We start from the raw sequence: 23,785 nt of genomic DNA, 5'->3' as shown, positions 1-23,785 counted from the left end.
AGACAATTTTCTAAAACCATGATCAATTAGTTTTCTCGAGAAACAAAAACAATTTTCTAAAACCATGATCAATTAGTTTTCTCGAGAGAAACAAAACATATGTACTGTTAGATGTACTGATGACTAAAACTGTACTGATACATATGTACTGTACTGATGACTAAAACACTCCATGAAAATGTCATTATTCTTTGTTGATCACTGAAAATACTTAAGGCACAGTCATTCAAGTATGTTTTAAAAAATATTTTAAATATATATTTATTGATTTGAGAAAGAGAGAAATATTGACTGGTTACCTGCTGTATGTGTCCCAAGGGGGAACTGAACCCAAAACCTAGGTGTGTGCCCTGACCAGGGAGCAAACCTGCAACTTTTTGATGTACTGGATGACGCTCCAACCAACTGAGCCACCTGGCCAGGGCCAGATGCATGTTTTGAATTACTAATAACACCCCAACTCAAAACCTTGTATATCCTCAGCAGAAATACCATCAGAGCAAAATCATGTTACAGACAGAATGAGATACTATGTCCTTCTGCTGAGGACATACTTGCATTTCTTTAACTTAAGTTTTAAAAAAACAGTAATTTGGAGATTAACTATACCTCCAGTAAATACAATTTAAACAACCTGTAAAGAGCATTCTATTACATGGTATGAAAGAAACTCACACCAATAAAACTTTGTAACACAAGTGTTATTTCAGTAGAATACAGGTTATGAACTCATAAGAACTATGATAATACTCATGAGAAATTTTCCCTTTAAAAAGCAGAGGAAACTTGTCACTCTAATTTACCATTTTTCACCTTATTATTACCATTTCTATAAAATATATACATTCTAACATATATATTTTAATTTACTGGGTAAGTCACCTATGCACATAGTTACAATGTACTTGATGGATACATTAACAAAGACAAATTGAAGATTCAGAAAAGTGAACTTAATTTCAGTAGTTTTCCTGAGTGTTTTTTTATTTAAGTAGTTCTCAAAAAAAAAAAAACAGAACAAAGGGAGAGAAATAACTACTTACTTATACTCTTTTTACAAAAAATGTCTATTTAAAAAATTTTAATTTTATACTAAACTTACTCTCTCATGCCAGTAGAAATCTGAAGCCCTCAGAACACATTAATTTAATACTAAGAAAAGAATCAATGAGATGTTGACAAAGAAGAAAAATAGTTATTAACTAAAAAAATCTTAAAATTGTAAAGTAAAACATCAAGGTCTTTGCCCAAAATAAATTTGCATTGAGTATCTGAAATAATTTCGCACTATTGTCACCACCACATACCAAGAAAAAACTAATCATTATGATTTGATAAACTGATAATAAGGTTTATGAATAGGGAATTTTTAAATTACTAGTCAAAAATAAAGTATAAGGATAATTCTCCAAAAGAAGTTCCATCTTATTTGTGACTATGAAATAAAAATATAAAAAGCTATATTCCCAATCAAGGAAAAATCAATGATTGTTTGAAATGTGATTATGAATATTTTTCAAATAAACTTTATCAGTACATCAGAAATTTCAAGGACTGTATAAGTATCTTATTTAACAAAATGCACTAAAGCAGGTGCTTGTAAAGTCAGTGAGAAGTTCATCATTTTCAACTCAATAGGATGATTATACAAATTTGGGAAATACCAGGAAGAAAACAATTATTATTAAATAATCAGTTTTTCTCAACTAAAAAGATATTTATGTGTTCCAGATATTTTTCTTTAACAAGTAACATACTTTCTAAAACTAAAACATACTTGTAAATTCTTACGTAAAATTACTCTAACTGGTCAACATGAGAAACTTAAAATATCAAGTTATGCTGCTAACAGTGTCTTAATCTTCCCCTTCTTACTATTAGCAATGTCTCTGCTTTTTAAGTTCCCATAGAATTTCTCAATATCAAAGTACCATATTTATCTAAAGAAAAAAATATCCTCCCATCCAAGTACTAACCAGGCCTGACCCTGCTTAGCTTCTGAGATCAGACAATATTAGGCATATTCAGGGTGGTATGGCCATAGACGTAAAAATATTTTTTCTAAACTGGGTGTGTCAAACTCATTTTCACCGGGGGCCACATCAGCCTAACGGTTGTCTTCAAAGGGCCGAAATAATTTTAGGACTGTATAAATGTAACTACTCCTTAACTGTTAAGGAGTTGAAATTATATTCGGCCCTTTGAAGGCAACCCCCAGACTGATGTGGCCCCCGGTGAATATCAGTTTCACATTCCTGTTCTAAACTACATAAACCACTATTACTAAATACTAATCCCAATTATTTATAAAGTATTCAAGCACCTTCCAATACTAAAAGTTTTGTGCTCCTTTAATCCAAGTAGTAAGCATTTACTGGTCCTAAAAGTATTACAGCTATTATGAAAACCTGATCCCTAGAACCTCAAAGCACTGCTGTTGATTTATGTTTAATCTAGACATATTTCCTTTTCTACAATCTCTCTAAATTAATAGAGGAGAGCCTATGAATATCATAAAACGTGAAGTAATATAATCAACTGGCCTACTGTGACCTTAAAGTTCAAAGACATATTTGTATGTAAATCTTTACAACACTTTTTTTTTAATGGTCTTTTACTGTTTCTCTTCACTCTTTTCTAAAAATACCCTACTAACTGGGGAATCTACAGATGAGGTTAAAAAAAACAAAAGGGCTGGCCAAACCCATAAATCATATATATCCTTAAAGTCCCACAATTCTTCCTAGGACCACACTTTGTCTCACCCATCATTACTGTCAGATTCACAAGATTCCCAAAGGACCCCAAGAGGCCCAAGCTTCAAACTATGATTCTATACCCAGACTGCCTTTCTCCCCTAGACAATTTTCCTGTATGTCACACCTGTCCTAATCACAGACACTGCATAAAAGCTTACTTCTACATTCCACTACCTCTGAACCCTCACCTGTTTGTAAACTACAGCAAGTTTACTTGACAAACTAATCTGTCCCAATACTGTCAATAAAAGACAGTACTTTAAAGGTTCTCTTCCAGAAAATTTGTGATTTTAAACAGAATGTGTTAGGAAAAAATCCATTACACATAGGAAAGACACAAATAAAGTTTGGTATTGGCAATTCTCACTACTCAGTCGATCACCTATTTATAGGTTAACTACTTATTTATAATACAGTTCCAATTACAACATAATATAGTTTGAATTAAAAGTTAATGTAGTCATATAATCAGTAGTGAATATATGCCTGGCTTAGATATACATCTCATGGCCAATGTCAAGGAAGTGGAGACTGAAACTGCAACTGTATGGTTTTACCATAAATCCCCTATCTTCGAAGTAGAGCTAATGACCCCCTGTAGCCAATGCAGTGAAAATGGCCAGATAACTTTCTAACTAACCTTGAATTACTTAGAGCACACCATCAATGTATGAAGTCCTCTCAGCACATTTGACATTTAGTATTTAAAGCGTCTTTTCTAATTTATGCTTTCATAACAACTTGGTAAATTACAAATATAATTAGATAATAGAGTTTTTTTGAATTCTGACAGACCACTTTATTTTTTACCACATTAATCCAAAGTATTGTCTATAACTAGGATCATTTAATATCATGTTTTTCAATCTGCAATTAATCTACAAGTCTAGAGTCTAGCTAGTGTCTTTCTCAACAACAGGTCCAAGTTTTTTAAAACAAGAATTAATCTCAAATGGGGGTATCAGCTAGATGTATTTGGGAAAGATACAACTTTGAATAACATTACTAGCTCTATCTGGATTGTAATATTATAAAACTACCAATCTCATTCAGTTTTTCTCTGCAATCCTATTTGGAATTTCTATACAGCTACAAGTCCAACAAGGTTAAGGACTATACAACTTAGAGGTTTTATATCCTTTCAGAGCATTGGAAGAGTGCAGGCACTAAATAAATGTAAAATTAAAACAATTTAGGAGTATTCTTTAAGACAAAATCTACACACAATGCTCACTCGGCTACCAAACTTTATTAAAAACATTAATGCTTTATAAACTACCTAAAAAAGTCATTAAAGTACAGATAAAGCATACACCAGAGCAATAATTCAGTTTACATCCTTTTAAGTCACACATTTGGCCCTATTTTTTAAACAAATTGGCTCGGCAAGTATCTTAACACGCCCTCACCTCCACTTCTCACTTCCTATTTTTTTGGTCCTAGAAGTTTTAAGTTCAAGTCAATCCTCAAAGGCTACTTCGAGTAAGAGCTACATTTTGCCTTGACTTTCTTTATGACCTTGGGTGGGGAATCTACCAAATTACAACAACAATGATGTTTGTGTGTTCCTGTTCATTACGGAAATTTAATCCTAATATACTAACAACAGTGAAGTCTTCTAAGCTGGACCGAGTGCTAAAAGCCTTTGAGTCATAAATATCAAATGATATGTAGTAAGAACCACATTTTAAAAACCTAACTTGACTAGTTAAAAAAATAAATTATAATTCTGAAAAACAACAGCTTCTTTATTACTTCTTTATGGATAACTAGTCTGCAATGTAAAAATAAAATAATAATAATAAAGGAAAACAAACTAGCTGTAACTAGCCATTTCCTTGCCTTAATACCTAAACACATAAAAATTTAAAAGTTGTAAAATGGAAACAGTAGATTTAAAAACCTACAATCTTAAAGTTACTAAGGTAAATACACCATTTAAGTCATTAATCTTTATATTCATATTGGTATTATTTTATTAGCATTAGAAAGGTAAATCCCTGCCTTGGAGGAACACCTACTAAAAGTACATTTCATTTCATGATCTTCGGACAGTTTACGACCAGTATCGCGTTAGGCTTCCCTAAGGTACTCTTAAGTGTTTAACATCATTCACACATCCAGCCACAACTAAGATAGTAGGTAAATAAACACGATTTACTTCTACAGATTTATCATGGAACTCTAATCAAGAATGCAAAAGTAAACATCCATGCAGGCATTTAATAACCAAAGGCGGCGTATAATACTACGGACGATAAGATTCACCCTCAACTGACCACTAAAGAAACCAGAGGCCTTCCACATGGGCTGTAAGCAACAATGTCAACTCAACATATTAGTAGTACAGATGATAAAACGGAACTTGGTGAAATCTCTTCTATCAGATCCTCAATAGATGTTCATAAAAACTGAGATAGAGCAACGCCCCCCTAAAAGCACACTACTAGGAAGAATTGCAATAGCGAAAACATCGGGTGGGCCAAGGTTAGAAAAACTGATCTAACCCAATTATCCGGAGGGACCAGAGGATTTGGGACGAGGAACGTGAGATCGGGGTGGGGGTGGGTAGCAAAGTGAAATCTAACCCCAGAAATCACAACACAGGCCGCGCAGCCTGGGAGCCGAAGCTGGCGGGAAGTGAGCTCCCTTTCTGTTCCCAGAGGAAAGTCCATAGAAGAGCGGCTCCACACAGCGGTCGTACGAGGCGCAGACAGTACAAGCCAACCTAGGCGCGGGAGCCGCTGGAGAACCCGGTTGAGAAGGGGAGGAGATCCCTGCAGACGGCCCTGGAAGAGGAGGAGGACTAAGGTTGGGAGCAGCGGCAGTGTCTGAACAAGGGGGATTACCTAACTGTGACGACAGAGAAGTGTCCTCAGGCTCCGGCGATGGTCTCGACTGCGCAACGTGTGGTGTCTTTCCCGCTTAGCCCGCAGCAGCAACAGAACCAGCTCCTTCAGCCAGTCGCCATTTCCCGCCTACCGACCTGCTGCACTGCTCGGACGGGGACCCGGATGGAAAGCGGCCTCTCCGCGCAGGCGCTTTGACTTCCTCCTCCCCCTCCCGCCACAATTCCGCGAGGTGGGAGGGAAGGAATGCGGACGGCCACAACGGCAAAAGAAAAAAAAAGAAAAAACTTTTATTTCCGTGGAGAGCGTGGACTTCCTGCCGCCGGGAGAAACTCGCGAGCTCGAATTCCTGACAAAAATTGAACTCAGAGCCCAACGACCAGATGAAATAACAAAAACAAAACCTATCAAGATGCGCCAAGGGCCTGAGGGATATTTGTACTTTAGGGGCCGCCGTAGCTGGTTGTGTAGTGGTCGCAGGGAGAGTGGAGAGTAAAGCGTTGGGAGTGGAGAGGCGGAGACCCGAAGGACGGGTTTTCCTGCCGCTACTAACGGAATTGCTCGGGCAGAGCTGGGAGGGGGAGCGCGCTCTCGCCCCGGAGGCGGGGTTTAGGAGCGCGTCCTGCAATCCAGCAGCTGCGGTTTAGTAACCCGGGCGCGCCAGGTGGGTGGAGCCAAATGGGATGAGTGAGACTAACGGTTTGGCGGGCTGGTGGAGGTAAAGTAGGGAGAGCTCCGCTTTTTTAGTTCCGAGGTCGGGATTAGACGAATCCTTCTTTTCTGGGATTCCCAGTGGCCCCTAAAGATTCTCTTTCACTGGCTAGATGGTATGCCAGTTGTTTGTGGGTGTTACACAAACCCATGCCTTTCGACTCCACGAGATGTCGGCGGTGATTCTGCTGATAACTCAGGTTATTCTGACAAATGGGTTTCTACCGGCGCTTCTGGGTCAAAGGACGGTCAGCCTTACAGGTGAAAATGTATCAACGCGGAGCGTCTAATCCTAATGGAATATCAAAAAAACAAGCTGGGTGATTGAAAGTACACTATCTGTTTACTAAAACCCCGGCCACTTTCATAATTCAGTCAAAAATGTTTATCGAAAAAAAAGATGTTAGGATCATATACCACGTGCAAGAGGTACAACAGTGACTGGACCTGGCCTCCCAGAGTTCACAGTATATTAAAGGAGACAGACAAGAAGAATTTAAATATAGTGTGATACACTGACGGGAGTTGTAAAACACACTAGAGGTGCCAGTGAGGGTGTGGGAAGACTTTTGTGAGATGACATCTAAGCGTGATGTCATCTCCTGGAATGTCACATTAAGGAAGAATTGATGCTACAGAGGAAGAATATCAAGCAAACAACAGATGGGAAGGTCCAAACACGAGATTTCTTTGAGCAGTTGGGGAAGTAGTTCTGTGCACCGGGAATGGAGATGGGGGAAAATAGTGGAGAGACATGGGGCTGAGAGGTAAGCAGAGAATCCTTTAAAATCTGTTTCTGTTTCTGTTTAAAAATGTGAAGCAGGGGTGGGCTTTTCTGAAAGCTTTGTATACTACAGATCCTTTCAGGGCTCCGAGTTGTTTGCACCCTGTATCTTCGCAGTACAAGAATGCTCCAAATGAAACATTTGAGAGCCCGTGGTATACAGGGTGCAGAACTAGTAGTAGTCCACAAAATAATAGATTCCTTCCCTAGCTGGGTAGCTCAGTGTGTTGGAGCGTCCTCCCTTACATCAAATCCTGGGTGAGAGCACATAACTAGGTTTCGATACAGAAGGCAAACCAATCTGGCGGAAACTGCTCCATCCATCGCTATGTCTCCCTCTCCCCTCCCCCTTCCCCTCTCCCTTCTCGCTCTCTAAAAAAAAAAAAAAAAAAAACATATCCTCAGGTGAGAATTAAATAATAGTAATAGATTCCTGAAAAGCTAATTGGAAAGCAACAAATAATTACTGATTATCCAGTGTGTGTCATAGAAAGCAGTAGATTATAAACTAAACAATTGCCCCAATTGATGAGTAAAGTAAAATTTAAATCAGATATATATTTCAAAAAAATATTTCCAAGTAGTAGTTGTCACAAACCTTTACTCTGTTAAAATTTAAGTAAAGTATGCCATTTAAAAAAGCACTTTTGTATGCGTTTATATGCATTTTGATTCTCCCAACAACTGTGAAATAGGTACCATGTATATTAGTCTTCCCACTTGAGTTGAAGAAGTGAAATGTTTTTGAAAAAGAGGGGAGCAGAAAGCGGAAAAAAGATGCTTATCCAAAGACAGTAACAATCAGCTGGTAAGAAATGCAATCAAGACTCAAGTCCTCTTTGTTCCACAGCATCATACTGTCTTCTATGGCAATGTTATTACTATTAAATACTAAGTTTACATAAGTTGCTGGTAGTAAGCCTAAATGCTTTTTCAATTTAACATTTTAACACCATTTTTTAAAAAGATTTTATTTATTTATTTTACACAAGAAGGGAGGGAGAAAGAGAGGGAGAGAAATAGTGTGAGAGATACATGGATTGGTTGCCTCTGACACATCCCCATCCAGGAACCTGGCTCTCAACCCAGGCTTGTGCCCTGACAGGGAACCAATCCCGTGGTTTTGAAAGCCAGCCACTCAGTCCACTGAGCCACACCAGCCAGGGATTAACACCATTTTTCACAGAAGATAACTGTTTTGTTGTTTTCACTTCAGTCTTTTACATCCAATGGTCTCTTTCTACTAGCCTCTTTTCTGCAATGTCTAAGTGGATTGTTGCAAATATCAAATGAGATTATTTAAGGAAAATATTTAGCAAGATATTTTTCTTGTGCATTAAATGGTAGATAATGTCATTAAGCTTCAGTAACAACCAGTACAAGATATTAGCATAAGCTAAAGGTTTAAAAATGTTAACTTAAAAATGAAGTCTTAAGTATATTCACATACAAAACTGTATCTCAATATACTTAAGACACAAGCCCTGGCTGGTGTAGCTCAGTGGATTGAGTGCGGGCCTGTGAACCACACGATTTCGGTTCAATTCCCAGTCAGGGCACATGCCTGGGTTGCAGGCCAGTTCCCAGCAGGGGACTCACAAGAGGCAACCATACATTGATATTTCTCTCCTTCTCTCCGTCCCTTCCCCTCTAAAGATAAATAAATAAAATCTTTAAAAAAATATACTTAAGACACAGAAAAAAAAGTAATGCAAAAAACTAGTGGCATACATGCTTTGCAAGCTATTCAAAATTATTGCTATATGAAAACATTAATGAAATAGTGTTTGCTAAGTAACGTCACAGGAGTATCTTGGATCTTCAACAGTCTTTTCATTAAGTCCCACATTTCAGAGTATATGGAATATATTTACCTTTTTTACCCAATACATATAAGGCATTCCTATGTTAATTCTATCTCTGAGTTATATTTTTATTACTTTTATTTTCCATTCACTAAGAAGTAATATAATAAATACTGAAATATCAGAGCTGGTCACTTTGCTCCAATATTATGATCAATTGATGGCAATGACCATCTGAAACTTAATATGGGCAAAACTAAATTCAATTTTCTCTCAAACCTGATACTCTCTGTGTTCTCCACCTTATAGAATATAGTTTTTCTTTCTCTTATCTAATGGCAAATTCACTGTAAATGCAATAAACTAAACTTCAAAATATATCCTGAATCCAAACACTTATCACCTGAAATACCTTCCTAGTTCATTCTGGAACCTCCTTTAGTCTTTCCAACACAGAAGCCAGAGTGATTTTTTAAAAATTTATTTTTAGAGTGGACAGGAGGGACAGAAACATCGATGTGTAAGACACTCAGCAATCAGTTGCCTCTCATACACCCCCAACTGGGGACCTGTCCTACAACCCAGGCATATGCCCTGACCAGAATCAAACTGCCAACATTTCAGTTCGTGGGCCAGCGCTCAATCCACTAAGCCACACCAGCCAGGACTGATTATTTTAGGCCTCATTATAAATTTTTCATCACCCTTAAAATCTAGTCTTTTACTGTGCAAGGCCCTTTATTAGCTAACTCTTAGCTACTTCACTGACTACATTCTCTACCTCCTGCTCCTTGTACTCCAGTCATACCCGGCAACAAACTTGAAAAAGTATATTCCTACATCAAGACCTTTATATTTGTTGTTCTCTCTACCTCTAATTCTCTTCCCCTAGACTCATACTATTTAAAATGCCATTAGTCATGTATGGCTACTAAGCATTTGAAATGTGGCTAATATGATTGAGAGATTTTAATATCATTTAACTTTTATTAACATATTAAATACTTGAGTGACTATTTAACAAGGTTCCCATTTGGAGGGATGAAAAAGTCCTGGAACCAGGTACTGGTGATGGTTGCACAACATTGTGGGTATACTTAATGCCACTGAATTAATTGTACACTTTGAATGTAAATGTTCAATGGTAAATTTTATGTGTACTTTACTACAATAAAAAAATTGCTCCTTGGTATTTACCCAAAGGAGTTGAAAACTAAGGTCCACACAAAACCCAGCACATGAATGTTTACAGCACCTTTATTCATAATTGCCAAAACTTGGAATAACCAAGATGTCCTTCAGTAGGGGAATGGATAAACTATGGTACATCAATACAATGGAATATTATTCAGCTAAAAAGAAATGATCTTATCAAGCCATGAAAGACATGGGGGAGCTTAAATGTATATTACTAAATGAAAGAAGCCAATCTAAAAAGGCTACATACTGCCCTGGCTGGTATAGATCAGTGGATTGAGCGCAGCCTGCAAACCAACGGGTCACCGGTTGGATTCCCAGTCAGGGCACATGCCTGGGTTGCAGGCCAGGTCCCCATTGGGGGCCACATGAGAGGCAATTATACAATGATGTTTCTCTCCCTCTCTTTCTCCCTCCCTTTCTCTAAAAATAAATAAATAAAATCTTGAAAAAAAAGAATATGCATTCTGGCAAAGTCAAAACTATGGAGACAGTGGTTGACAGGGATTTCAGCTAAGAAAGGAGGAATAAGTACAACAGAAGGTATTTTTAGGGAAGTGAAACTATTCTGCATACTCTAATGATGGATATATGTAATTTGGCCAAACCCAATATAAAGTGTGGATACTAACATAAACTAGACACTTTGGTTGATATTGATGTGTCAGTGTTAACTTATCAATTCTGCACTTGTACAGGATATTGATGGTGGGGGGAGCTGAGGGTGGGATGATTGTACTTTTTTCCAGTTTTGCTGTGAACCTAAAACTGCCCTAGAAAATATACTGAAAAGTTAATACTTGATTCAGTTATTGGAAAAATTTTTAAGTATGCTTGGAACATGAGTATGTGAATATTCTTATTCAACTATAAATTATATTTACTCTAAATACTAATAAATGTTTCCAATGACAATCCAGTGTCTATATTGAGATGTGCTGTAAATGAAATATATATACTAGATTTTAAATTTAGTACAAAAGAATATAATGTTAATAGTATTCTATATTATATATTAAAATGGCAATATTTTGAATAGATTGGTTAAATATCAAAATTTCACCTGTTTTTAAAACATGGCTACTGGAAAATTATATTACAGAGGTGGACCTTCCTGATCATCCCATTTAAAATAGCACTGCTCTATCACTATTCCTTTATTCTGATTTATTTTTCTCATGGCATTTATCACTATGAGTATAGAAAATATCTATATTTGGAACATAAGTTCTATGAAGGCAGGGACTTTTTTGCTTTGTATCCCAGTGTGCAGAACAGTTCTCTACACATATCCAGGGGTGTCCAACCTGCGGCCCACGGGCCACATGCAGCCCAGGATGGCTGTGAATTGGCCCAACACAAAATCATAAATTTACTTAAAAACATTTTGAGATTTTTTTGTGATTACCTGTCACAATGTAATTAATGTGTGGCTCAAGACAACCCTTCTTCTTCCAATGTGGAGCAGAGATGCCAAAATGTTGGACACCCAAAGAATGATCATTGTCCTTTAATGATAGAATATTTAGGCATATTCGAGGGTGGGATGGACAGCATCTTGAGGACTCAATATTTGAAGAATGAATCCCAAATCCACATTTCTGAGTCTCTTAACATTTCAACTCTCTATTTCCAAATACTTAAAAGAACTCTATTTGTTGTATGCCTTTAAGTTCATTCTACTGCCAATGAATTTTTCATTTTAGTTATTATACTATGCAGTTCTAGAGTTCCCATTAGGTTTTTTGATAGTTTTCATTTCTGTGCTGAGATTGTTTACTCATTATACATTTTTGTTTAATCTCTGAACATATTTTAATACCTGCATTAACAAGTAACAAAAATATAAAAAGTAACAACAAAGGCCATGCCAATTTTTAAAAAACTACGGATCACATTTTTTGTGTGCCTTTGTATAAGTAGTAATATTTACATTGAATACTAAACATTGTGTATATTTTGTAGAGATTCTAGATTCTTGTTATCTAGATTAATGATTCTTGTTCTGACAGGTATTTTGGTTACAGAGTGGTTTCATTAAACTAGTATAGGCTTGGTTTTATGTTTTGTTAGCTCATGTCTATGGAAAGCCTAAGGAGATCACAAGTTCTAGCCTGCCAGAACTCAACTTTCATACTCTGTCTCCTTTTTAAAGATTTTATTTACTAAATTTTGCCATGTATAAACCACACCCACACTTTGTGTGCATTATACATGGGATTATTATACCTATTTTCATACCTATGGTATGTGATCATTATACCTATGGTATGTATAATGTGCATCCTTATTTTTCCCTCAAAAATTTTGGCAAAAAAAGTTTACATTATACACAGCAAAACATGTTATTTATTTTCAGCGAGGGAGAGAAACAGTGCCAGAGAAACACAGATTGGTTGCCTCTCACACACCCACAACTGGAGACCTGGCCCACAACCAGGTCCTGACCAGAAATTGAACTAGTGATGTTTTGGTTCATAGGCCCGTGCTCAATCCACTGAGCCACACCAGCCAGGGCTCCCCTGACAGTCTTTTCAGAGAAGGTTAGAGCAGGTTTAGAGTGGGTTAACTCTAGGACATGGTTTATACTCCTAAGGTACAACCTTTCTGTGATTTCAACTGGATATTACAGTTGTTAAGGAGACTTCCACTTCAGCAGGCCCAGAAACCTAGTGTCTTTTAGCACTGCTTTTATGCCAACACCTGCTGAACTTTGGTACCTCTGTTCCATTCTCAACTGTGTAGCAACTGTTATCTGGTAAGCATCAGGTGGTCTTACTCTGATTATATACAGCCCTGGATCTGTGATGATCCTGTATGGATTTCTGGGGTCACCTTTCTGAATAGCTCTCTTCTCTGATGCCCAACCCCATAGATCTCAACTGCTTCAGCTGTTCCCCACTATGATCTTTCTTCTCAGCTCAGCATTCCAGCCTCTTTATGGCATAGGTGATTGTGGGGCTCAAGTGCTTAAGTTTCCTGTCTCTTGTGAATTTCAGTTTTGTGCTGCCAGAAAAGAGTTGCTCAATATATCCTGTCCAGTTTTATAGCTGCTAATAATCTAGAAGGGCTAGTTAAGTTATTCAATCACAGCCAGAAGCAGAAGTCTGTCTTACCTCAAATTTTCTGAAGTGTAACTAAGGAAAGAGGAGCAGCCCCTCTCAGGTAGCAAAACTAAAAATATATGACTTGCTAGCAGCTTTCATTAGAGCTTCCAGTGAGGGAGCTGGTGTGAGAGAATGAAGTAGAGAGAAACAGAAATGGGAGTTGGTGTAACAAAGTAGACAGCATTCAGGTCGAAGTTTCAATTGTTCTCAAGTCCAGGAGACTTATGCCCTTTCTGCTGTTTGCTTATCTGGACCATTAAATTTCCTCCCTTTTCTGATATAGTTGGTTGAATTTTTGTTTGGAAACCTTAGTGAGGTGAGTCTCTTAAAAGAAACTTTTAGCAGAATTGGAACAGAATATTGATGGCCCACATGTAATGTTTAGACTTTGGAACAATGTCTAAATTGATGTTACAGAAGTTCCCAAGGTCAAACAATTTGGGAAGTGACTATCTCTCTCATAAGTTGTTGTTTTTTTTGTAAAGGATTTTATTTTTAAATATATTTTATTGATGATGCCATTACAGTTGTCCTATTCCCCCCTTCACTCCCCTCTACCCCGCACACCCCTCCCCCACCATTACCACCCCTTTTGTTCATGTCCATGTTAAAGTGGACAAGTTCTTTAGATTCTGTATTTCCCATAGTATTCCTGCCCTCCTCCGTCTATTTTCCACCTGCCGTCTATGCCACTTATTCTCTGTACCTTCTCCTCCTTCTCTTCCTCCCACTCCCCTGTTGCTAACCCTCCGTGTGATCTCCATTTCTATGGTTCTGCTCCTGATCTAGCTGTCCTCTTAGTTTGCTTTTGTTTTAAGTGTGGTTGTTAATAACTGCGAGTTTGCTGTCCTTTCACTGTTCATATTTTTATCTTCTTTTTTTAAGATAAGTCCCTTTAACATTTCATATAATAAGGGCTTGGTGATGATGAACTCCTTGAACTTGACCTGATCTGAGAAGCACTTTATCTGCCCTTCCATTCTAAATGAGAGCTTTGCAGGATAGAGCAATCTTGGCTGTAGGTCTTTGGATTTCATGACTTGGAATACTTCTTTCCAGCCCCTTCTTGCCTGTAAGGTCTCTTTTGAGAAATCAGCCGAGAGTCTGGTGGGAAGTCCTTTGTAGGTGACTGTCCCCTTATCTCTTGCTGCTTCTAGGATTCTCTCCTTCATTTTAATTTTGGCTAGTGTAATTATGATGTGCCTTGGTGTGTTCCTTCTTGGGTCCAACTTCTTTGGGACTCTCTGAGCTTCCTGGATTTCCTGGAAGTCTATTTCCTTTGCCAGACTGGGGAAGTTCTCCTTTATTATTTGTTCAAATATGTTTTCCACTCATGGCTGTTCCTCTTCCCCTTCTGGTACCCCTATAATTTGGATGTTGGAACGTTTAAAGATGTCCTGGAGGTTCCTAAGCCTCTCATTTTTTTGAATTCTTGTTTCTTCCTTCTTTTCTGTTTGGTCGTTTCTTTCTTCCTTCTGTTCCACTCCCTAGATTTGAGTCCTAGTTTCCTTTCCATTACTATTGGTTTCCTGTGCATTTCCCTTTATTTCAATCAGTTTAGCCTTCATATGTTCCTCTAATTTGTGGCTAAAATCAACCAATTCTGTGAGCATCCTGATCACCAGTGTTTTGAATTGTGCATCTGAAAGGTTAGCTATTTCTTGGTCACTTAGAATTATAGGCTCTGGGGCTTTGAGCTGTACTTGAGTCATAATGTCTGGTCTGTTCGCAGCTGTTATGTATGAGGGGCGGAGTCTTAGGTGTTCACCAGGGCTGGGTGACCCAGGTCACTGGGTTGTGATGCTGTATGTGGGGGCGGGGTCAGAGAGGAAAAAAAATGGCGTTTTGCACCGCTCAGCTCTCTCAGATTTCTGTCCCCTCTGCGGCTTCCCACAAGCAAATTGGGCCCCTCTGGTGCTGGTTCCCAGGTATGTGGGCCTGTGTACTCTCTAGGACCCTGTGGGTCTCTCCAACAAACTCTCTGTGAGCCTGGGAGCCTCTCCCGGCCCCTTGACCCTGAGAAAGTCTTTCCAGTTGGTGCTTTCAGTCTCTAATCCCTGTCACTGAGGCCCTAGCCTGAGCAGTCTGTCTCACTTTTCGCTCCTTTGCTTGGTTTATCTGAGCACAAATGTGTGACCAAAGTCAGCCAGCCGCCCTGCACACTCACTGGGTCCCCCCATCACCACCCGACGTTTGGGATCCACCAACCGCCTCCACCTCTGCTCCTGGGTCATACCCCACTCTGCTGCTGACTCCGCCCCTCTTACCAGTGTGGATGAGTGGTTCATTGTTGGACTTCTGTACAATTCAATTTTCACTGTTTTGGCTGCGTTTTTGTTTCTAAAACTTCGCTGTCTTTAAATTTAGTTGTGGGAGGGGGCACAGTGTTTCCACATACGCCTCCATCTTGGCCGGAAGTCCTGCCTCTGTCGTAAGTTGTTTTTTTTAAACTGATTCTCTGTCCTCATATTTTAGCAAATGTTGTTGTTAACACATTATACAAATGAGAAGTCAAAAGGGCACACTACCTTCTGATCTTTTTAAATAAAAGGACATATTTCAGGAATCATTTTAAAGTCTGAAAATTTTCTCTGGAATCATCCTTCCATGTATATTTTATATTCTACATTTTTTCTTTATGCGTCAGTAGCAAGAGACCTGAATTTACAAGTTTCTCTGTATCTTACCCCTTCCTTAGCACTTCAGATGCATTTCTCTCCTTTCTGCTCATGATATTCTAGCCTCACAATTGTAATGTTTCAGTTAAGTAAAAATCTGAAAATGTGTAACCTTAAAAACCTTGGAATCTTGGAACTTTTAATAGCTCTTATCACTATTTAAAATGATCTGGCTCATGTGTTTACCTTGTATGTTGTCTGGCTGCTCTCAGTTGTTGAATGTAGTAAGCTCTATGAGAAAAGAAATCTAGTTTATCTTATCCATTGCACAGTCTTACTCCCTAGAACAATGTAGGCATATAGGAAACATTCAATATTTGTTGAGTAAAAACCAGCACTATAGTAAATAGCGTGGTATAAAAATTCCTGCCTTTCTAGTTTAGCTTAGCTTAAAAAAATTCTAAATTTACTCAAATTTTAACATTAAAATGTAACTATTTGCATAACATAAGTGTGATGTGTGTGTTATTAGAATCAGCAAAATAGTAAAGCAAGTTCAATTTTTAATTTATTAGAACCCAGTAAGTGATGATTTCAAAAGCAGAGTTTTCATCAAATTAACACTTAATTCAGGGCAAAAATACATTTAAAAACCTAAATCTTAAGGCAGAGTAAAACATTACAAAACCAGCATGTCTAATACAGACTATAGAGTGTCAGAATTTTAAGAGATTCACATAATATTTTATAGCATTAAAATGTTAATACAGTTGGAAATATTATCAATTGGTCCAAGATTTCCCAGTTTATAAAATGTCTACACTGCTAACTGAAGAAATTTGGCTGTGTAAGTAACAGCTACCATATAACCAAGTGATTGTTTTTATGACGAACTAAGGCAGGAAATTTCATGGTTTTCATTTGTAAAGATTTTACAGTATTAAACATAAACTATTACTATATTTTAGATTTACCATCCCAGCCTAATGCTCATAAGGTATACGTTAATTCCCTTTAATTCCATTAAAAAAAATTCTGTGAATTATCACACCTATTCATTTATAAGCTGGACTCTACTCAGCAAAGGCATGAATTCCATACTTTGATATGGTAGAGACAACAATTTTAGTAAATCACTATATCTTTTCCTGGTTGCTTAATAATTTCTAAACTAAAGTCTAATAATTTTTGTACCTCCAATAAGTGAAAAACCTTTTAAAAAATCTCTAAAATTTGAATTTTGACTAGGACCTGAGTATGGGGGGGTGGAGGGGTGAGAGAATTTCATGTTTATGTGCAATTACCAGTAGCCCTTCTGAAACACAGAGTTAGCAACCTTAAATTACTCCTTACGATCAAAATCTTTTATTTGGGGGGTAGGGCATTAGGTTTAAAGTACTTTAACTCAGAAAACAAGGATTATCTAGCTTACGTATTCTACTGAAAAGTGTCAAAAAAGACAAAGCATTTAAAATAATTTTGTAAGACTAGCAAATACGAGGTTTATGGGTTCTTAACTAACATTTAGGTAATTACAAAGATTCTTCATCTGTATTACAAACTTTTAAGCTATTTTAATAAAATGGCTGTAGACCTCACTGTACTTCTATTTATCTGTGCATCAATAAAAATCTGTTAAAACTCCTTACTTCGTAATTCTGAAAAAGTCTCGTTAAATTATATCACTAAAAGTACCAGAGGAGCTTTGAAATACTGATTGCAGATTCATTTCAAAGTTGATTTAGACTCTTTCAGAATCTGGCATTTAAATCATGAATATATTCACCAACTTGAACTCTGAAAATATAAAAGTTTTAGCCAGTACTGCTTATAGTTAAACAGTACTGGTATTATGTGAGAAAAATAAAAACTGAAAATATATTGTCAATCATGCATTTCACAATTTCATGAACTAAGGTATAACTCATAAATATTATATCTTTTCAGGTTATTTCAACTTTCATCAGGCCTCAGCTGCCAGCTTACCTGTGGAAACACATCCACACTCATGTAAAATAAAAGGAGTAGAGAAGTGATTTTGCACACATGCTGCCCAGTGTTTGGTTTCCAGGTTCCCCTTTTTTATCTAACTATTACTCTAGGTATAATTTCTGGAAGAACATGAGATAAGGGGTAAGACAGAACAGAACACCTGTTGGGCTAACAAGAATATATTAGTATACAAAAAGTTTTTCAGCTGAATAACTGTTCTCACTGTGGTTATCCTGTGTGCAACTTATAAACAGTACAACCATTTTTTCCTATTTGTCCATTTGTGTAAAGCATTAGGCTCAATAAAATGTAAAACATACATTAGTTTGCTTTAAATGAAAAGACTCCAGTTTTGCTCATTTTTTTTGGCTCATCCAAAAGGTCTCTGCTTTACTAATACAGTATGAAAAAGTTCATATATGTACATGGGTACATTCCTTCATGAATTTTTTTCCTTAAATCTATCTCATGTATCTTTACAACTGATACAACTGATCTTTACAACAAAAGTCAAAAAAGACAAAGTAGAAATGATTCCATTTTACAGCACTTTAGGTTTTCTGAAGTTTTTCTTTAGGACTTAAAGGACATCATTTAAATGTTGCTTTCCATAATCTCCAGGATCCATTTGAAGTTCTCGTTCTTCATCATCTGAAAGGGAAATAATTATGTATCAAGAATATTACTTTTAAAATCATTCCAGAAATACAATTTAAAAAATGTCTCTCTTCTCAGGTAGTTTTCTCTTTTTTAAGGTAGTTTTTTTCTCGTTATTTTACACCTTAAGCAAATAGTGTTCTATTTCTCAGTTGCTTGGCTAAAGAGCAAAAAGTCTGTACCTATTTTGGAAAATTAAGATTACTTAATTTTAACAAATCTTTCAATGATGGATGGATGGAAGGAAGGAAGGAGGAGAGGGAGGGAGGAAGCTAGACAAATACAGCCAGGAAAACTTCAAACCCACAAACACTGAGGAGTTGATCTGTTTATGTATTATCTCTATATAGATTAAGTTCAGTCCTTTTAATTAAAACTTGGGTAGAAACCATTCTGTATATATTTTCATGCCTCTAAAAACTAATTTTTTTTCTAATTATAAAATTAATCCATAGTCATCACGTAAAATTTAGAAAATAAAAATAACTCAGCCTGACTGGTATAGCTCAGTAGATTGAGTATGGACCTATGAACCAAAGGGTTGCTGGTTTGATACCCAGTCAGGGCATATGCCTGGATTGCAGACCAGGTCTCAACTAGGGGTTGGCTCAAGAGGCAACCACATGTTGATGTTCTCTTTCTCCCTCCCTTCCCTGCTCTCTAAAAATAAATAAATAAAATCTTTTAAAAAAAGAAAGTAAGAGTAACTCATAATCTCAACATTTAACATTTTAGTGAATTTCTTTGTTTCTCTGCAAAGAGCTTACCACTTAACTTCCTAAGTAGAGTATATAACCTAAAACTTAACCTTTGCTCTACCAAAAAGAAAAATTAATTGTATCATATTTTTAGACAGTAAGTCCACAAAGTCACTTCAAGTAGCTATATTAAGCAACTCTGTATAGTGCTTTGGAGTTTTGACTTATTTGGCTGTTCACAGGTTTTTCTGGGCCCTTCATGGGTATCACCTGTCACGTTACTGTCAGTTTATCTGACAATAGCAACCCTTCTCTTCTTTTCTGATTTTACTATAAACTACAGGTTTTGAAATAAGATTGCTCAGAGTATTAAAATGTTAGAATAAGAATGAAAAGTATTTCAGTCAGAGCCCAAGAGGTTCCCTTTTTAGTACATGGCTTTTAAAAATGACATCTTTTGGTTTCTCGAGTCTTGAAAAATGACATCTCACCCTGGCTGGTGTGGTTCAGTTGGGCATCATCCACAAAGTGAAAGGTTGATGGTTCAATTCCTGGTCAGGGCACATGCCTAGGTTGTAGATTCAGTGCCCATGGGGGTCTATGTTTTACATATTAATTTTTCATAATGATGTTTTATTTCTTCTTTACATTTTATTCATAAAAATGACAAACTTTCTCTTTCCTTTCAATAACTTTCCTGTTTAACTTACAGAAATTCTCATTTAAAACTGCAGAAAACTGGGACTTCACCAAGATGGAGGCATAGGTGGAAACACTGTGCCTTCTCCCACAACCAGGTTTGAATACAACAAAGGTTTGGAGAACAAAGACACAGCCAAACAACAGAAAATTGAATTATACGGAAGTCCGACAACAACTAACCGTTCAACCTGGACGGTAAGAGGGGCGGAGCCAGCAGTGGCCCAGACCTAGGCACGCAAGTAGCCCAGACCCAGTCAGGGTGTGGGGCAGACTGACCGTGTTCGCACATTCGAGCACAGTGAGATGGACCACGCAGGCCCCAGGGGGCGAACCCAGTGGAGGGCTAACGGCAGTGGTGCACTTGCATGCAGTGGGACGAAACGCACGGGCCCAGGTGATGGTGGCAGCTGCGGCACTGGCCACCAGTGGGGGCCTATGCCGGAGGCGGCAGACGGGACGCCATTGTTCCTCTTTGACCCCACCCCCACATACAGCGTCACAACCCAGCAACTGAGTTGCCCTGCTCTGGTGAACACCTAGGGCTCCGATCCTGATATGTAACAGGCACGGACAGCCCAAAAGATGGCGCAAGAAGAACTCAAAGTCCCAGAGCCAATAATTCTAAGTACACCGAGAGATTGCCAGCCTCTCAGAAGCACAGTTCAAGACACTGTTTATTAGGATGCTCACAGAACTGGTTGATTATAGTCACAAATTAGAGGAACATATGAAGGCTAAACTAATTGAAATGAAGGGAGATGTCCAGGAAACCAATAGTGATGGAAAGGAAACTGGGACTCAAATCAATGGAATGGACCAGAAGGAAGAAAGAAACGACCAAACAGAAAGGAATGAAGAAATGAGAATTCAGAAAAATGAGGAGAGGCTTAGGAACCTCCAGGACATCTTTAAACGTTCCAACATCCAAATTATAGGGGTACCAGAAGGGGAAGAGGAACGGCCATGAGTGGAAAACTTATTTGAACAAATAATAAAGGAGAACTTCCCCAGTCTGGCAAAGGAAATAGACTTCCAGGAAATCCAGGAAGCTCAGAGAGTCCCAAAGAAGTTGGACCCAAGAAGGAACACACCAAGGCACATCATAATTACACTAGCCAAAATTAAAATGAAGGAGAGAATCCTAGAAGCAGCAAGAGATAAGGGGACAGTCACCTACAAAGGACTTCCCACCAGACTCTCGGCTGATTTCTCAAAAGAGACCTTACAGGCAAGAAGGGGCTGGAAAGAAGTATTCCAAGTCATGAAATCCAAAGACCTACAGCCAAGATTGCTCTATCCTGCAAAGCTCTCATTTAGAATGGAAGGACAGATAAAGTGCTTCTCAGATCAGGTCAAGTTCAAGGAGTTCATCATCACCAAGCCCTTATTATATGAAATGCTAAAGGGACTTATCTAAAAAAAAAGAAGATAAAAATATGAACAGTGAAAGGACAGCAAACTCAGTTATTAACAACCACACCTAAAACAAAAGCAAACCAAGAGGACAGCTAGATCAGGAGTGGAACCATAGAAATGAAGAACACATGGAGGGTTAGCAACAGGGGAGTGGGAGGAGGAGAAGGGGAGAGAAGGTACAGAAAATAGCATAGACAGTAGGTAGAAAATAGATAGGGGGGAGGGCAAGAATATTGGGAGAAATATAGAATCTAAAGAACTTGAGACACGTGGTTATAAACTAAGGAGGGGAGAATGGTGGGGGAGGGAGTGTGTGGGTGGAGGGGAATGAAGGGGGGGAATAGAACAACTGTAATGGTATAATCAATAAAATATCTTTTTTAAAAAACTGCAGAAAACTTTTACAGCATATTCTTAACAACCTGATCTCATATCTTTTTTTAATCGTAGCGAGAGAAGAAAGGAGAGAGAGAAACATTGATTTGTTGTTCCACTTATTTATGGATTCATTGGTTGCTTCTTGTATGTACTCTGACCAGGGATCTAACCCACAACTTTGGCATATGGAAAACACTCTAAACAACTGAGCTACCCAGCCAGGGCTTTGATATCTTTTTATGAAAACTCCAAATCTCTTACGTGTAAAAGCTGACATTATACCCATAATCATATTTGTATTTTAAAGTTATCTTTTACTTTATAAAGTTATCTTTGACTTTAAAAAGGAAAAGAATCACTGGTACCTAGGATCCATGTGATGGGACCTTACCTATAGCCATAAATACATCTGTCAAGGCTTTAGTAATTAAATGAAGACAATCAACATGAACTGCTGGGAAAAGCTATTATATAAAGAACTTGAAGAAATTTAACAGGCAAGTTATTGAAAAAATACTGTTATTTTTTGGTTTTCTTAAATGAGTAATTATAAAGAGAAAATAAGTGCAAAGATTTAAGAATAGAAAAAAATGAATTCTAGTCCTGGCTTAGACACTCAACAAACATGATGTAGTTCCTAAACCTCTTTAGATCTCCAATTACCTTCTCAGTAGAATGAGAATAACAGCTGTTTTTTGTCTCAAAATAAAACAGTACATATGAAGGCAGTCTTCCAAGGTCCTCTATAAATATGAGAAGCTTGCTGGTTTTTATTAATTTATACTCTTTAGCAAAGTTTTAATATGGTGCCTTCATACTGTTTTTCAGAATTTCATAGGACTTTTGGAATATAATCTTTCTTACATTGAGCTATCCTTTACATTAAGTGGAGTCTCTTTTCAGTGTAGCTATTCTAACCAGAATTCAACTTTCTACTAACAACTTATGCATTTATCTGTTAAAGTGTGATGAAATTAGCTAATCAAATCAATATAGAATAACCACTAAACATAATTATATGAACTAATTTATTTCACTTTACAAAGTAGCAAAATGTATAAATAGTTCACAACATGACTACTAAAGAAATATAATATAAAGATATTAATAATGTATTAAATAATTCCTAAATTACCTCTGAGATCAAGAAAGGACCACTGCCATGATGCAAGTTCTACCAAGCAGTGAGGTTGCATTAAAACATACAAATTAATCTATAATCTAAAGTGCCATTATCCTCTAAAGCAGGCAACCCAGAGAAAAAAGTTCTAGATTTGCTTTTACTTTCTAAATTATTTTATTCAACAAAAACTTATAATAGTGTTACAATGTGAAAGACTGTGTTGTAAATGCTGAACAAATATTTAAATCATATAATCCACATAACTGTTAAGTTAGGTAACTGTATTTATCCCTATTTCACAGATGAGGAAATTGAGGCATAGAGGTTATGTAATTCACAGGTGACAGAACTAGTAAGTGGAACAGCTGGAATTCAAATCCAGGCAGTCCTGGCTTAGAATCAGGCACTTAAGCACTATGCTAAGCTTCCTTCCATAGATATACTCACTAATATGCATTTCATATCCTATTAAACAAACCTGGAACCTCTATGAGATTAAAGATAAGAGTACAGGGAATTTGTAAATATACATCTCCTTATTACAATGAAGAATAAATTAAAAGATACATCATCAGATGTGCAGTCTTTCCACAACTTTCTTTAAGAAGCCAGGAAAACATTTTTTTATACCAATGTAAATATATTTATTTTAGGATGTTTCAGGAAACCAGGAACTTCAAACCAAAATAAAGCAGGATTGTAAACACAGGAACATTAGGCTGCACTTAATTCTACAAGAAAACACTGTAGATAGTGCCGAACCAAATCATCAACAGGTATCAGAGTTAAAGCTGGAATCTTTTAGCTTCCAATGGCAGAGAGGCTGCCCAAACCCCCATTTCATAATCCAGAGTTTTGGAGACCAAAGCCAAATTGTCTTTAGCTGAAGCCAGAGTCCTAGTCCTACAGCTGGAATCTCTAATCTTAGGTACACAACACCCTGAGGAAAAAACTAATACCAGAGAGCAGATAAGTCTGGTTGCAGAATC

General features: G+C 37.3%; 2 protein-coding genes across 4 annotated transcripts in view; both read right to left on the bottom strand.

Moving 5' to 3' along the window:
- CTDSPL2 (CTD small phosphatase like 2) overlaps positions 1 to 5,846 on the bottom strand; it is a 91,018-nt gene extending 85,172 nt beyond the window's left edge. The window contains exon 1 of one of the 3 annotated variants that reach the window (XM_037054508.1): positions 5,614 to 5,846. The gene's annotated coding sequence lies outside the window, so the exon portion shown is untranslated. Of the gene's footprint in view, positions 1 to 5,608 lie in introns of all 3 variants that reach the window. The other 2 variants (XM_037054507.1, XM_037054509.1) reach the window with 2 other exon arrangements.
- A 10,536-nt stretch (positions 5,847 to 16,382) lies between these two features.
- Positions 16,383 to 23,785, bottom strand: part of GOLM2 (golgi membrane protein 2) — a 110,151-nt gene continuing 102,748 nt past the window's right edge. The window contains exon 7 of the mRNA XM_037054427.1: positions 16,383 to 18,473. Within this exon, the coding sequence (XP_036910322.1) occupies positions 18,403 to 18,473 (71 nt within the window). The 3' untranslated portion in view covers positions 16,383 to 18,402. The remainder of the gene's footprint in view (positions 18,474 to 23,785) is intronic.

This window comes from Sturnira hondurensis, unplaced genomic scaffold, assembly GCF_014824575.4.
Source record: "Sturnira hondurensis isolate 20B ecotype Veracruz unplaced genomic scaffold, ASM1482457v3 Scaffold0008196, whole genome shotgun sequence".
In the NCBI taxonomy this organism is placed as follows: Eukaryota; Metazoa; Chordata; class Mammalia; order Chiroptera; family Phyllostomidae; genus Sturnira; species Sturnira hondurensis.
This window is presented reverse-complemented; position numbering and strand designations above follow the sequence as displayed.